This window comes from Gorilla gorilla, chromosome 11, assembly GCF_029281585.2.
Source record: "Gorilla gorilla gorilla isolate KB3781 chromosome 11, NHGRI_mGorGor1-v2.1_pri, whole genome shotgun sequence".
NCBI lineage: Eukaryota > Metazoa > Chordata > Mammalia > Primates > Hominidae > Gorilla > Gorilla gorilla.
Window position 1 is genome coordinate 109,315,448 of NC_073235.2, and position 17,373 is coordinate 109,332,820.

General features: G+C 40.0%; 1 protein-coding gene across 1 annotated transcript in view; it reads right to left on the reverse strand.

Moving 5' to 3' along the window:
* DYTN (dystrotelin) overlaps positions 1-17,022 on the reverse strand; it is a 68,907-nt gene extending 51,885 nt beyond the window's left edge. Inside the window, exons 1-5 of the mRNA XM_004033111.2 lie at positions 16,887-17,022; positions 9,135-9,209; positions 5,904-6,105; positions 4,410-4,495; positions 3,466-3,566 (exon numbers count right to left, since the gene is read on the reverse strand). Coding sequence (XP_004033159.2) covers positions 3,466-3,566; positions 4,410-4,495; positions 5,904-6,105; positions 9,135-9,209; positions 16,887-16,905 — 483 coding nt within the window. The 5' untranslated portion in view covers positions 16,906-17,022. The remainder of the gene's footprint in view (positions 1-3,465; positions 3,567-4,409; positions 4,496-5,903; positions 6,106-9,134; positions 9,210-16,886) is intronic.
* Positions 17,023-17,373: the final 351 nt, after the last annotated feature.

Consider the following 17,373-nt stretch of genomic DNA (forward strand, 5'->3'; position numbering starts at 1 on the left):
CCAAGTTTCTGGAACGATCTAAGTGTCCATTGACAGATGAATAAAAAATGTGGTATGTAATATACAACAGAATAGTACTCAGCCTTAGGAAAGAAGGGAATCCTGTCATTTGTGACAACATGAATGAACCTAGAGGACAATATGCTAAATGAAATAAGCCAGGCACAGAAAGACAAATACCGCATAATCGCACTTACATGTGGAATCTAAAAACATTGAATTCATAGAAACAGAAGAATAGTGGATGCCAGGGGCTGAGGACAGGGATAAATGAGAAGATGTTGATTAAAGGGTAGAAACTTTCAGTTATAAGATTAATAAATTCTGGGGATCTAATTGTAGCATGGCTACTAGTAATACTACTGTATTGTTTACTTGAGAATTGATACAAGAGCAGGTTTGAAGTATCCTCAAACCCCCCAACACCGTGAGATGGCAATGATGGTGGTGACAGATGGGTTAATTAATTTGATTGTGGTAATCTTTATGCAGTGTATATCTATCTCAAAACATCATGTTGTACACCTTGAATATATATAGTTTCTGATTATCAATTAATAGTTTTCAAAAAATAAAGCCAAAAGTAATTGAGATTTGATATTTTGCTCAAGGTCAAAAAAGCAAGTTAACAGCAGAATTGGGGTCTCACTCCAGGACTCTTACTCTTTCTTGAGGAGTTTCCATGAAGCTTTATCACAGCCCGACCTTACATATATTTCAACGGCTCAATCTGTGCCACCACACTCAGTGGTTTCCAACTTTCAGCCACAGTCACCATAAGGCGTTCAATTAAGGCACTAAGAACCTTTTGTGACTGCCAAGATGGCCAGGGACTTGGCTCTGACATCATCTATATGCACAGATACATGTACCTGTCACCTCCATTTATTCCCATTTGGTCACGGGTCCTAATTTCACATCTGATGTCTTCTACAGCACAGGCTGTCAGCAGGCATTGCCTGCAAGCTCAGAAGTAATCTCAGAGACCCTCCTGCTGAGTCCATCAACTCGAATAAACGTTCTTCTAATCAGGAAAGTGGCACTCAGAACCTCTTTGCTGACAATTAGCCAGGCAGAAGTCAACAAACATTTGTGTAATAGTGACAAGATGGCTTGTACTTTAAATTGATAATAATCCTGTCGCCAGTCGAATGTAAGTAACTACTCCCTATGTTATTTAGCCTTTGTGTGAAAGCATAACTCATTACCCATCGTTTGGCTTGTGAGTGCTGATGAACTAACTGGGCCACTTATTTAGACTGTGTTGTTGATCCAACATTCACCCTCCTCTGATGTCCTTGAGCCCTGGGAAAGGAGTTTTACTTCATTTGTAAAATAAGGTGGGTGGATAACATAGGATGACTCTCACCAGCTCTGTGATTCTAACACTAGTACAAAGAAAATTCACTTCTGTAGTGGGTTTTCAACCTACATTTTTGCCTATAAGGATGTGCATAAAGATTTTGTGGATGAATGGCCCAAGTGACTAATTTCTTGCAGGTGTTCTAGGAAGAATTAAACATGGCTAGATGGCACAACGGCACAGGCAGACACCACTTGAAATGATAATTATGATGCTTAGGTGGGGATTTGAATCATGTGGTGGGGCCTGGAATTTTCTCTGAGAATCCATTTCTGAGTCTGTAATAGCAGTCAATGGGATGATAATTTCTGTGCAAATCTCCAGCTTCCTAAGACCTTCTCAGGAGCATACTGATGCCTGGGGTGTGGGTAGGGGCAGAGTGCTGAGGGAGCTTCTAGTTCAGCAGCTCATTGACCTCAATTGAGCCTGAAACAAGGGCAGATTTTTAGAGCCTGTTGGACCAAGTAGTCAGGAGAGCACAAAGAGTTCTCTAGAAGGAAAATGTCCCTCAGCTCATCCCCTTTCATCACATCCGCTTCTAAGCACTCTAGTCTCACCAGTCTGATTGCACAAATGGGCGGACAGACTGTCCAGCCCTCCCAGGCCCCCACCTGCTCGAGTCTTGTGATATGGGATGGGTGGAAGTGAGCCTGCAACTTATGATGGCTCCCTGAGAAATGCCTTAGAGTCAGTAGAACATTTGATGGTGGGATCCATGTGGCTGCTGCAACTACCAGGGCAGCTCAGAAGTATCTATGCCTGATATTCTAACCTTATAAATAAAAAAAAATCATTGCTCCATTTAAGAAATACATAAATGATGTTTGGAATTTAAGTGAAATATTAATTATTGTCATCATCATGAACACAAAATATTAATATTAAAACCAAATCAAAGCAAAGATAATTTTGAATAGGTTTTTCCAATCCATACTCCCTGTCCTAGAGATTTTTATTATCTTCCTCCTTATCCCGCCCTTGCTCCCATCATGCATGGCTATCCTCAGTTCAGAATCCTTGGTCCAAAACCAAGAGAAAAGTGACAGAAAGTTCCTAAGTCATTACAGTCCAGAATATCTAGCATGGGGATTTTGTAGGAGCTGGAAGAATGGAGACATCCTTCAAAACAAGGGTAAGGGTACAACAGGACAACAGCACCCACACGCAAGACAATCCAGAGCCTGTTTAATCCTTTTGCAGAACTTCTTGCTTGGTTACATCAATTTACATCATTTTAACATTTAAAAAACATCTTTAAGGAGGTTAAATTCCCTTGCCTAGTAAGAATAAAAACCAAATCAAATGTACACAATCTTAAACCACAGGAAATGATGGAAATAATTTTGAGTACTCGACATGGCACTCCATCTATGCATTCTTTAAGCATTTTTTTGATGTCTTTTAATATCAGGCACTGTTCAAGTCACTGGAGATATAAAAATGAAACAGTCCAGTGGGGAAGCATCATCTACCATAATTTGACAAGTGCCACAACAAAGTTATGCATAGGAAGTCAAAGAAGCTTTGAGCAAGGAGGTGACAAATAATTGAGAGATATTGAAAGAGGAGTAGTTTGTTAAGTGAAAGGATAGGCAATGGCCTTGTGGGTAGATAGAAATGCAGAAGTCAGGCATGGAGAACTTGGTGCATGTCAGGCACAAATTTTAATATGTAGGAGTGAAAAAGGTATGGGGTGTAAGGAAAAATTAAATACTTTGGAATAAGCAAAAGAGACTATTGGATATGTTTTCAGTGGTGATTATCTGTACCTATAGACAGATACATCATTGTCTTTGCTGAGCTATTTTACAACTCTAGAGAGAGTAAAGTTAACTTGTAGCAAACTTACAGCAATGCAAATAATTCTTATCTATAGACAACATTAGCTTTAGCCTTATGAGTATGAGTATAATTCATAACCTTCTACTCATAACCTTATGAGTATAAGTTATATTCAAGTAACAGCAATGGCTATGGAGGAGAGAGCTTGCATGGAGTTATATATAAAGATAGACTTGACACTGGAGACATCAGATTCTTTAATAATAAATGTGGCTAATTAACTGAAACAAATGTACAGTTCTTAAGTATTAGGAATTTACCTGCTGTAGATCTGTTAGTAGTTTTCTCAAAACCCTTCGAGTCATGCGTGGCCCAGAATCATAGCCTCCCCTGCTATTTTCTGCATAGAGTTGAAAAAGAGCTAGACATGTAGGAGGAACAATCTTTAAACTGAATACTTGCAATGTATCTTTGAAGAGTACTTGCTTTGAGGTAACAGTCTCTTTGTGGCTATGAAAGGAAAGAGAAGGGAAAGTTATGTTCTTGATTATTGGCTCGCTATTTTGAAGGCCTCCAAAACTATTTTTTTTAAATGGAGTTTTGCTCCTGTTCCCCAGGTTAGAGTGCAATGGCACAATCTTGGCTCACCGCAACCTCCACCTCCCGGATTCAAGCGATTCTCTTGCCTCAGCCTTCAGAGTAGCTGGGATTACAGGCGTGTGCCACCACACCCGGCTAATTTTTTGTATTTTTAGTAGAGACAGGGTTTCTCCGTGTTGGTCAGGCTGGTCTCGAACTCCCAACCTCAGGTGATCCACCCGCCTCGACCTCCCAAAGTGCTGGGATTACAGGCATGAGCCACCACGCCCGGTCACTATGATTTTTGTAATAACCGTAATTTGATAAGTAACGGAAACCCATTCACATTTCAACGCCTTGATCATTCAGTGCATCTAGGATGAAGATCATGAGGTTGGTAAACAGAAATGTGAGGATCCTCCCAGGCTTCAAACCAATAATAATTACGGGTGTCTAGGTAATCCCTAAACAAATAAATATCAGGAACAACCAAGAAACAAGTAATTAGGAAGTGTAAATTTTGAAAAATTCCAAATTCCTCAAATAGTAAATATTTTTATTCAATAAACACATAAGTCATGCTGAGTACATACTGAAGAAGGCCTTGTGGCAGGGATATAGGATAACAGGTTGGGGATTTGGGGCTCACTGCACTTTAGGACACCCATAGTCCTCCGCATGTTACCTCGGTATTTTGTAAGAGGGCTGTCTCCTGAGAGGGTTGTTAGGGCAGCGGCCGCAGGCATAAGCTGGAGAAAACCTGTTCCTGTGCTGCACAGTAGCAAAATACAGAGACAAGAATGGGAAGGCCAGGGTTACCTTTGGTGTCATGGATGATAAAAACCATAACTATTAATGGGCATTTCTGATATGGTGCTATAAGTTCCAACTTTCTGTGGCCTCTTATCCTATACCTAGAATTTAGCAGAACAGAGCATTGAATTAACATATTTCACCAGTCATTTATTTGTTCCTGCATTCACTCCAAAATATATATTGGATGCCTCCTCTGTGCTAAGCACTGTACCAGGCATCAGGGATGCAGGGATAAACCCTGTTTTCATGGAGCAGGTAGCATCACTTCCTCGGGCCTCAGTTGCCTGGAAACCAAGCAACAGAGATAAGGAAGAACCAAAAGGCAGGCACAGGAACAAATATTTATGCAAAGAAAAAAAAAATCTAGTTCACAGGCCCTCACTCAGAGCCTAATCATCCTTGCCCACTTGCTGTCTAGTTTACAAACGTACTAAACAATTTATCGAAGGCAGGGGAATTGTTAGAGACAGGCACAGATAGTAGAAATGACAGTCAAAAGCTTAATGTTTAAGGAAGCTGAAATGAAAAAATAACTTGAGAATGTATGTATATATTGTTTGGGCAGTTAAAAAAAATTAAAAAAAAAAAACTAGAAGAGAAAATAACCGTAAGGAATTTGCCCAGTGGTTAAAAGAGTGCTTGCCTCTGGGAGGCAGGCTGATGGGTAATAATGTATTTCTTCTTCTTTACTTTTTTCGTCTACTTTCCAAATGTTTTGAATTCACTATGATTTTTGAAAAGTTTATTCTAAAGGATGAAGTCTACCGAGTCAATGATACATAAGGTAAACCAAATCGAGGAGGGGGCAAAGGAATTGAAAACTTACAGCTCAAAAAACACACGCACCCCTACCACACACTAGCAGAACTATTGACTTCAGAGCATATGCAATCAGCCCTTTGACATGGTCTACACTGGTTTATAGGTTACCCATCCATGCACAGGGGTTTCAACCTTATTCTAGCTAAAAAAAAAAAAACAATGATAATGGTTTACAAAGAAATCAGCAAAGAAGCTGGCAGTAGCAAGAACTAAGTGTCGCTTTTCACGTGTATATATGGAAGTGGAAACGCCCTAGCAAAAGGTGTGTATGCTTCTCTAGAGCAGGAATGAATTTGTCTGAAGGAAAGAATAATGTGGAATTCTCTCCCTGTTTTTGCTATCCATGGGTCATTTATATTCCTAAAGCCAATGGGCATTTACTCCTTTGTTCTACTCCTGAGGAATAAATTTGTGAAAAACAAACAAAGAAGACTTCTTATATACCAAACCTCAAGCAAATATTAGCCAGCACCAAATGGTAAATGACCACTGGAAACTAAACATTGCCTTTGAGGTCACAGCGCGACGCCCACACCCTCACCTGTTGTACATTGTCGTGAGAAGGCTCAGAGTGAGTTCCGGAGCTCTGGGATGCACCTGTCCTGGGTTTTCCTCCCTGGCCTTCTGAAACAGCTCTTGGAGTGCCTGAGAAAGTTGCTGCACAGAAAGGGAGCGCTTGCCAGCTTCCCAGAAACTTGGACCCAGTAGGACCTGCTGAATCAGGGAGCTGTCAATCAAGTCCACTGTAGGAAGCAAATGAAGAATTGAGCCTTATTTTCTGATGGGAACAAAAGGCTTCAAATAAAGCAAATGTCATTTGGTGTTTTATAATTAAGACTTTTTATGGTCGCTATTTTCTTTTAAGGTGAATGAAATATGACTACTATTTGGACATATATTCCTTGTGTATAATTCAGGCGTTACTATTCTAGCGATTCATTTGATTTTGGAAAGGTGCATCTGTTAGTAAAGCATAGTTGTAACGTTATTACCAGTACAGTTTCTAGGATGTTGTTTTATAGAAAGAAGCTAAAAAGGGAAGTGAGAAACGAAAAATACACTTTCCAAGAAAGTTATGACACTGTGGTAAAAAGTTGGGGAAAACATTTTTATACTCTTCATTAAGTGAATTGAATAAATTTACCTTTCCTGTTCAAATATAGTTTTTCTTGTCTGCAGCCCAGCTTCAGAAGCAATATGGTGTGTTAAAAAGCAATTGCCATAGTTAAATACAAAACAGTGATCTTCATAAAAGAGCAGTTACTCTTCTATAAAGATCTTTAGGCTAAAGAGTCTGAGAATTCCGCAACTCAGTAATACCACTGTTAACAATCTTGGTTCCATCAGTATTATTATCTAGAGAAGGCACTTAATAAAACTACAGCTGCTTACAAAAAATAATGGTTTATTTCTTATACTGAATATTTTTTAACCACCTTCTCCTAAAATTTTTACAAGGCAATGAATAGAAACAAGAATGTAATAGAGCTAACCCCATAGCTTCTTGCAGAGAGAGGATGACAGACAAAATTAATAAACAGCCACTTGCACCATCTGAGAGGTGGGGATATCAAGAGCGCCAAGAGCTCCTGGCATTTAAAACGCTTCAGCCTGTGAAACCATAAAACCCTGGGTTTCTCTCTACTTCATAAATCAACCTCAGATAAGAAATCTAGCAAGTATAATAAAAATTTTTATTTGTTCTCTGATATTGCTTTCAAGAGGAGAGTCTAAGGAACAGAGGAACAAGTTTCAGAATGTGACTTAAATAAAAACCTGGCTGCAGGTGGTGAAGGCTGTAAACTCTTTTATCATTAAAACCTGTCACCTCAGCCAGGCATTCTGAATACAGGCCGATTTCATCTCCTGCTGAGAGTTCTATATTACACCAAACCAGATAATAGTGGTGTCCATTAATCTCGCCACAAGATTTATACAGCGATGTGTCCCAGATCTTTCTATTTGGAGCTCATGTTATGCTTTATCTCAGTGTTTGGGATTTTCTGTTTTTAAATTTTTGTTTGGATATCTTTTCTAGGTAACATTTTTCAACCACTGATTTTGTGTATTGTTAATATTTCCCATGACTGTTATTTATATTCACTGTTTCTGATGCCAGAGATAACAAAAAGTTGAAAACTGTGCATCCACAAATTACACTACGGTACATACTCAGGCATTCGTGACTGGGACATGTGAACAATTGCTGCTAACTTTCTCTAATGGGAGAAATTCTCCAGGAAAATGCATAATTGGGGGTAAATTTTTAGCTTTTTGTTTGTTCCTGGAATAATAAAAATAATAGTTATAAGTGAGTTTCTTTATCTAGAGCAGTAATCTACATAAAACTGTTTTTAAAACCAAAAATTTCTTCTTCAAAAGGAACCTAATACAGAAACACAGTATGAGGCCAGGCGTGGTGGCTGATGCCTATAATCCCAGCACTTTGGGAGGCCACTGTGAGCAGATCACTTGAGCTCAGGAGTTCAAGACCAGCCCGGGCAACATGGCGAAACCCTGTCTCTACTAAAAATACAAAAAATTGGCAGGGTGTGGTGGCTCACGCCTGTGGTCCCAGCTATCGGGAGGTTGAGGTGGAAGGATGGCTTGAGCCTGGGAGGCAGAGGTTGCGGTGAGCTGAGATCCCTCCACTGCACTCCAGCCTGGGTGACAGAGTGAGACCCCAGCTTACACACACACAGACACACAGACACACACACACACACACACACACACATACAAGCAAACACGGTATGGAAAATAGAGAAGGATGGAGTTGTTCCTGCTGAGGATGTGGTCTTTGAATCGTCCCACCTTGCTTGCAACTCCTCTTCCCACCTGGCTAACTCTTTTTCACCCTACCCCACATTCACATATATTTTGTGAAGCCCAATTTGAAAACCACTGCCCTATATAACTTTTTAGGCAGGAGGAAAAATATTTTTAAATGTCAGCCTTCAGTAGAAATGTCATATATATAACATAACTTCTCTTAGGTCTGATATGATAAATTTCAGAAATCATTTTACATGAAGTGATTTTTCTTTCATGCAGTGAGAAATCAATAACTTTAGATATGCTGAATGCCTGATGTTTTTCATAGCTTGGACCCAGTTTATTTTTCACCTTGGAAAATTTTCACAGGATACATGTTTTAGTAAAAACATTTTACCTTATTTTGCCTAGATAACAGTAGGAGAAAAGAAAAGAAAACCATACATTCAATCAGATATAAATTTACTGCAAAAGCGGCAGTTCTCAGGGAATTCTCGAGATAGTTTTAAAATTCATGGTCCATGGGTTATTTATTCATTTGTACCTACTTTTGCATGTTCATATACAGATTATAGGTACAACTTGAAAATGCAAATCTTACGTGGTAGATGGAATTTTATATTTTTATACTTAAATCTATAAGTGCAGTTTTGAAAATACTTTTTTTTGTAATTTTATTTTGTGTCCATATTAGCATCCTGAAAAGGAAACCAAAAACATTTTCTAGAAGAAGCCAAGTGAAGAAAATATTTAAAAAATTAAAAATCCTCATGCACAATTATTTCTATTGCTCATCAGCAAAACTACACATGGGTTGCATGCACGTGATGTTTTCCCATCCTCCATCTTCTCTGTCACGAATGGGCTAAATGCACAAGTCCAGACTTCCAGAATCCAGTAGTCAGCTGCATGGGGGGAGTGTTTGTTTTCTCTATGAATTTTACATCGCACATCAAGCTCAGATTATTTCAAATATTTCAGGAGAGCCTATACTTACACTGGCACAGAGTTTGCACTGATCGTAATTTGAAGGCTGTTTTATAAATGGAATTCTCAATACTATTAAGAGCATCTGTAAAGAAAACATAAAATATTATGAATAAAGTACTCTCTCATTATATAAATCCCACATCATGGAAGGAAATCCTAGAGATCATGTAAGCTTACTTTATTTTGCAGGCGAGGAAATTAAGGTTTAGAGCTCTTTTTTTTCTGTAAACAAATAAAAATAGACTTACATTATTCCAGGGCTACAGGTGAACCTAGTTCACCTTCTCAGTCCACCAAAAAGTGACGGAATACTCCATCAATCTGTCCACTTTTTATATAAAAATTCAATGGCCTTTGAAACAAACAGGATAAAAAAACTACATGTAGAATATAAATTCAAGTTTGCAAATATATTCTAGTTATATGTGGACACATGCATTTATGCATAAATGAAAAAGACTCCAAAGCTATCCATCTACTCATGCATTTAGCCAATATTTATTGAGCCCTTAGTATATGGCCCTGGCATGATTCTAGGCCCTTGAAATATAGCATTCAACTAGACAGATAAAGATGGCCACCCTTGTGGAGCTTAACTTCTAGTACCATCCACCAAACTGTTAACAGTGGACATCTCTGAGTGCTTGAATTATTAGTGTTCATGGTTATTTTCTCTCTACTCAATATTACCTAAATTTTCTATAAAAAGTATATGCTATTTTTATAATCAGAAAAATAATTATTAATATACCTTCTTTTGAGAGTTACCATCACCAATAGCAGTACAACAATAGCCAGCATTCCTGAGCACTGAGTGTGTACTTGCCCATTTCACAGTGTAGAGGAGAGGAGAGAGCTCTGGAGCCAGCTATACTTAGTTCTGTTCCTTCCTTTTTCCTTAAAAGTAGTTACTTTTGATCTTCAGTTTCTTCTTCAGATAAATGGGAATTATAACACATTCCTCAAAGGGTATTTGCACATTTAAAATAAGAAAATGTAGGCAATATACTTCCTAAATTGTTTCTCTTACCTTTCTTTTTTTGTTGTTGTTTTTTGTTTTTTTTACTTTTTTTTATTATACTTTAAGTTTTAGGGTACATGTGCACAATGTGCAGGTTAGTTACATATGTATACATGTGCCATGTGGGTGTGCTGCACCCATTAACTCATCATTTAACATTAGGTATATCTCCCAATGCTATCCCTCCCCCCTCCCCCCACCCCACAACAGGCCTCAGTGTGTGATGTTCCCCTTCCTGTATCCATGTGTTCTCATTGTTCAATTCTCTTACCTTTCTTAAGGACCCACAATTTTAAATTTTTTTCATTGATGCTCCAAATTTGATTTTTATTTAATTTAAGAGAATATAACAACGTTACAACAGAGCTTTCTGTTGCTTAAGACTGAAATGATCAGTCTTCATATCTAGAAAAAATAACTATAGAGTAGATCTCCCCATTTAGTCATTATCTTTAATGTTATTCAATAAAGTTATATAAGATCATACACATTAATAGCTTAGTTTATTTTAGGCAGTTAAAATGGCCTGTTCTAACTGATTATTGTTGGTATAAACCAGTGGACCTTAAAGTATGGTTCCTGAACCAACCGCAGCAGCAACATCGCCTGGGAACTTGGGAGAAAAACAATTTCTAACAAAAGTCTAAGAAGTCGCCAACGTCAGAATCTAGGGGTGAGAATCTAAGGGATAACCTGAGTGTTAGCAGGCCCCGGGGGTAAATCTGATGCAAACAAAAGTTTGAAAACTACTGGTATAAAGGGAATTTATTGCTTCTGCTTTTTATGACTAGTTTGATTATTGAAGGTCTTTGTGACAGCAGTTTCAGTGGAGTCATGGGGGTCAAAATCAAACTGCAGAGGATGGAGCACTGAGTGTAAGGTGAGGAGAAAACATACAACCAGACAACTTTTTCAAGATCTTATAACATGAAGGGAAGACAAGAGAGCCACAGCTAGAACAACACATAAAATCGAAATTGGTTTTCAAAGGCAGGAGAGATTCCAGAATGTATGGGTCAGGGAGGAGGAGCCAGGAGAGACAGAGTGGGGTTGAGGACTCAGGAAGTAGGGGATCCAGGTAGTATATGATGTAGCAAAGTCCCTCTCAGAGGGCACATGTTCCCTTAGCCACCCAGCATCCATTTTTCTTTCTCCAGGTGAACCACCTCCCCTAATCTGAGTCCATGAAATTCCAATAGTGTCAACTGCAACTCTCCCACTTCCATGGGGGCATGTGGCCCAGGCCCAGCCCATCAGTGAGAACACCATCGCCTTCCCCAGAGGTGGGCACATACCAAAGTCAGGCAAGTAATGTTCCAATGAATCTGGGTTCAAGGACTCTTGGTTCAAGGACTCTTGGTTCAAGTTATCAGGGAAGCAGAATTTTTTTTCTCAACTTGAATTTGGAATTGTAGATTGGAGCAGAAATCACTCTCTTGTCAGGCTGTGTAGCTTGCGAATGAAATCAACACACAAGGGTGAGCAGAGATGAACTTAGAGATGGAGAGAAACCGCTTCCTGGTGACAATGTCCCAGTCCAGGAAAGCTAGTCCTTCCTTTGGTTATTTAATTTATTTTCATTTGTTTTAATTGACAAATAAATATTGTATATATTTATCATGCACAGCATGTTTCAAAATATGTGTATCTCGTGGAATGGCTACATCAAGCTAATTAACATATACATTATGCCACATATTTATTTTTTGTGGTAAGAATATTTAAAATCTATTCTCTTAGCAATTTTCAAGAATATAATACATTGTTATTTACTATAGTCACCATGCTGTACAGTAGATCTCTTGATTGGGTTATTAATTTTATAGGGTAACACAGCCTTTTTGAGGTAAGTTTTCTGCCACAATCACTGAAGTATTAGTAACTGCTCCCATCACTGTGGTAGACAGAGGGAGGAAAATGCACAGGTGAAGGAATTAGCTTTGGTAAGAAGCCATCACTCATTCCCTGAGAGGAAGCATAAAAGGAGATGATGCGCTGGGGGAATGGCCATGTCTGAGAGCTTCTGTTTTCTTTGTGAAGTTGAGGGCATGTTCACACATTTAGAGTTAGGAGGACGTGGTGGGGTTGAGGAATAGTGAAGATTTGCACCGTTATAGTGAAGGGTGAAAGAGGAAATCAGTCACAAACTTTGGAAAGAACTGCCAAGCAGTGGTGCATCTCTAGTATTTCCGGTGATAACAAATTCCAATTAGAGTTTACACCCAGAAACGCTCATTCTGAGGCAAGGATTTCACACACAAGCAAGCTCTGAGGCCAAGACTTACTTGTATTTATGGTGCCCAGAGGAAGAAGTCTTGAGGAAAATGAAACTACTTTCAAATGTAATGTCAGCCGATTAACATAAAACTCAGGCAATGAGGAGTTAGCAGGGTGTGCTGGGGAGTTTTGTGACTAGAAACACAGCCGAGTCTCCAGCCTTGGAACAGGCCCTGAGCAAAAATGAAACAAGGAACTGCTTGGTGTATTTCTTTGATTCAAACATATGTGGCAAGGTAATTTGTGGTGACATTCATTTTTGTCTTGTTCTTGCAGCAAGGGGAGAATTTAAAGAATGGAAAGGCAATGTTTCTGTGTTCATCTTGTAAGTCTAAGCTATTTTCACTCCTCTAGGAGATCTAACAGTGTGTCTGTGTTTAAGGGCCACTCTTTTTTCTTTCTTTTCTTTTTTTTTTTTTTGAGACGGAGTCTCGCTCTGTCACCCAGGCTGGAGTGCAGTGGCGCAATCTCGGCTCACTGCTCCACCTCCCGGGTTCATGCCAATCTCCTGCCTCAGCCTCTTGAGTAGCTGGGATTACAGGTGCACACCACCACGCCCGGCTAATTTTTTGTATTTTTAGTAGAGACAGGGTTTCACCGTGTTAGCCAGGATGGTCTCGATCTCCTGACCTCATGGTCTGCCCGCCTTGGCCTCCCAAACTGCTGGGATTACAGGCATGAGCCACTGTGTAAGGACCACTCTTGAAGTCACCTCCACTCAGGCCTTCGTATGAAAAGATGGACAGGCCCATGAAAGAATTAATCTGGAATTTTCCTGGAGGCGGAGAGAGGCTGATGCCTGGACAAGAAGTTGGGAGATGTCTGACTAAGATTGGGTTTAGGAGGTGTTTCCAGGGCTGCCCTTCCTAGCAGACCCCTGAGTGGAGGAATGGCTGCACGGTGTAGCCAGGGAGACCAGTCACAGGCGTGACAAGGACTTCTGTGTCCAGTCTTGACATGGAGTCCCATGTCTTCAAGTGGAATCCAAAGCCAAAAGCAGAGAGCATCACAAGTGGTGGTCACAATGGACTTCAATCAGGGCCTTGACCAGTTAGTTGTTCAAGAGAGCAGCCTTAGAGCTTTCTGTTTGTCTCCCAGGGATAGTTCCCTCCCAAACTTAACTCAGCCTAAATTCCTCTTTTTTTTTTCTCTCGTCTTATTCAGCGTTTCATTAGTAGTGCTAACGTAGCTACTTAGTGCATGTTGAAGGAACAGATGTCTAAGATACTAAGCAGCATTCCAGGCAGAGAACACAGACCGGGCAAAGGCATGGAGGATGGATAAGATGCTGAGCTGCTCACTGTGGCTGGAATGGGAGGTCAGGAATGAGGTAGAAACAGGTGGGAATCAGGGAACAGGCAGGTAGGAACAGGCAGGAGCTATTAGGTCCTTCTGGGTCCCAATCCTACTTTTTGGGGGAGGAACTGTCAAGCCCTGGGTCCTAGGTTTGGATGGATGGAGAAGCTGGGTGCCTGTCCAGGATTTCCTAGCCTCCTTGGGCTTTGCCTTCCTCACTGAGATTCCTCCCCAGAGGCGAGGGGGAGGGGAGATGACTTAGGGACGGCTGCTCTCAGATGCGTCCTTATCCAGCACAGGGAGCCCGCCAGCTGCCCGTATGTATCAGGGCCAGTGTTGTCTTGTTGCTCGCTGGGAAGGGAAGTGTGGGAGATAATTGTGTCTCCTTGGGAAGAAATATGGGTGCAGGCAGAAGCATCTTTCTTTCAGCTTTGGGAGAAGAGATGTCCACTCAGCATCTTCCTCCAGAGTAGGGTGAGGTAGGGGAGAATGTTTAACCCTTTCCCCTTAAACACTGTCTGTAAAATCAATTCCCAAAGGTTAATAATGCATAATTATGCAAAAGGAATTTGGAATAATTCAAAGAGATTGGCTGGGGAAAGTTCTTGGGGCTAGGAAGGCAGAGAGGAGGTTAGAGAACCATAGGAGTTCAAGGGGGCTGTAGGCAAGTTGGGACAAGTATCAGTTTAGAAAGTGGCTGTGGTGGCCGGGTGCGGTGGCTCACGCCTGTAATCCCAGCACTTTGGGAGGCCAAGGCAGGTGGATAACGAGGTCAGGAGATAAAGACCATCCTGGCCAACATGGTGAAACCCCGCCTCGACTAAAAATACAAAAATTAGCTGGGTGTGGTGGTGCGTGCCTGTAATCTCAGCTACTCGGGAGGCTGAGGCAGAAGAATCGCTTGAACCAGGGAGTTGGAGGTTGCAGTGAGCCAAGATCGCGCTACTGCACTCCAGCCTGGTGGCAGAGCGAGACTCCATCTCAAAAAACAAACAAACAAACAAAAAAAAAAACAAAAGAAAAAGAAAGAAAGTGAACTCAGCCTAAATTTCATGTCAAGGTACAGTGACTTGATTTTGATTTAGGAAATGATGTTTCTTGCCCTTGAGTGTTGTGGGGTAAAGTACTAGCTGTTACACATAAGATACTGAGTGCCAGGCACTGTGCGGAGCCACAAAGGGGATTACAGTGCTGAACCAGGCCAGAGCCATCCCAAAGTAGTGAGAACATGCCACAGGCCTCTCTCTGAAGGTATATTGATCCAAGAGTCAGCATATGATCATGAATTAAAGACATCTACCTCAGGTGAAGTGGACTGTGCCTAAACATTGTTGCCCAAACAAGAGAGGTTGTTTAAAAACCCTCTACATGTTTTCCTTTCTTTTTCAAGAGGTACAAACATATATATAACTACAATTTGCTCTAAATCTTTTGTTATTCACCATTTCCTTAGGCTTTAAAAATGCTTAGTTTTCAGATAAGACGCCAATGTTAGAGAATGGGAGATGTCAGAAACTCCTCTGTCCTATGTCTGGAGAAAAAAAAAAATTGAGAGTAGGCATAATAGGGTGGAAATAATTTACAATAGTGTAATGCCCAACATTTCTTTCCTCTGGAAATTGGCCAATGTTTGTGCCCTGGTTCCTCTCAGATGCACCAAGCAGATACACAGAATCAGCAGACAAGGGGCTCTGCAAGTTCCCAGATGCTGCTCTTGGTAGAGGAGCGACTCTGTAGCTGCTCTACCATCTGGCCATCACTCTCCTGTCAAGTTATGCTTTACAGCGTCATCTGATGAAGTTATGCAGCATAACACGGCAAGCTGTGATACAGTGCAACATGGAAAATGAATGAGGAGCCCAGGTGAGCCAACACCAGACCCACTTCCTCAAGGCTAACTTTTGCATTTTTTTTCTGCCGATGCAAACACACACACACACACACACACACACACACACACACACACACACACACACACAAACAAAACAAACTCAAGAAAGGAAGAAACTACCAAATGTATCACGCCCAAAGCTATGAACAAAGCAGTTTTAGATGCTTAAAGAAATAGTAACACAAGCTACATGTGTTCTTCTTCATGGAAGCAATATGATTGGGAAATATCTTTTGACCAAGATTCTTGGTTTTGCTCAGCTACATCAATATATTTATTTTCCACAGATACTAAGGTGGATATAATACAATTCTTTCAAATGTCCATCATCTAGTTCAATGATCCAAAATAGATGCTTTAGGCCAGTGGTCCTCAGAGAGTGGTCCCAAGCCAGCAGCATCATGTCACCTGGGAACCTGTTAGAAATGTACATTCCTGGACTCTTCCCAGACCCACGGAATCACAAACTTTGCAGCATATTAACAAACCTTTCAGATGATTCTGATGCGTGCTAATTTTGAGACACACTGCCTTAGAAAATTGAGAAAGAAGAAAACTGAGAGTTGAATGGATTACCTACTGCTTTGTGTAAAGCGTATTAATATGAGAGCCCAAATTTGGAAAACCCAAAGGTATTGGAATCATTTATAATGTTGTTTTAGATAAACAACTAGAGATCATACAGAATTTCATATAAAACAAGTAAGATAACAATGTAGATTTTGGTTAGGGGAGTAAGGCTCCAAATAGATCTAGCAATAGAAATCCCACAGATCAGTTCTGGGCCTAACTTGGCATTCAGCGATGTTAGAAGAAAGGGGAACTAGTTTCTCCATATCCACTTATAAAATTTTCATATAGTGACAACTGTGAGACCTTTCTCCCAACTTGAACCACACAGTACTGTGAACTTACTTATGACATTAAAATATATACGATAATTTCATTTTAATAGTAAACTATGAATATACATAAAACTAAGGTAATAGTTTCTGTGTATTTGAATAGCAATTCAAATGCAATTATGTTGACATCAAGTCTTTTGTTAGATTATTTTTGGTGCTTTCGAGACAATAGACCAGATACTCTTCAGTACATGGTGGATTTCTGTTTAGAAGAGAGAGAAAGCCACTTTAATCAAACAACAGTTTCTTTTTCAGCCAGAAATTTGCCAAATGTTTACTCTTCTTCAAATCAGAGGGCTGAAAATATAACATCTGTGCCTAATTTTTCTGTTTACAAACTATGCTCAGAAACTTGACAATAATACTCACCTTGTTTATCTGGATCCATTTCACAAATTTCCTGGAATGACAGATGGCAAGTGGGTCCCTGTAACTAGAAATGAACCAGTATTTTAAGCAGAAGGTTTTGCAGCAGAGGAATGAGGACAGGGGAACAAAAAGGCAACTAAACAAATCATTTTACCTGTGGAAAGTGACTGCAAGGTGTTCAAGGTGACTGAAATATCTTGGGAGGAAGAAAACAAGGAGAAACATAGAAGTAGAGGCTCCTGATACCGACCACGCTTCTCAGAAAACTGAGAACAGCTCCTGAAACTAATACCATGGTGACTTAGAGGCTTTGAGGCATTGTAATTTTAAGAGTGGACTGTATTCTTACTTTAAGATGATATCAATTTACTTGAACTTTAAGAACAAAATTTGAAACTCTCAATACTTAAATTTCTAATAACACTATGCTAAATCATTCTACATATTAAATTTCTAACAAAAGCTATCAACTTGTCATATATATGTA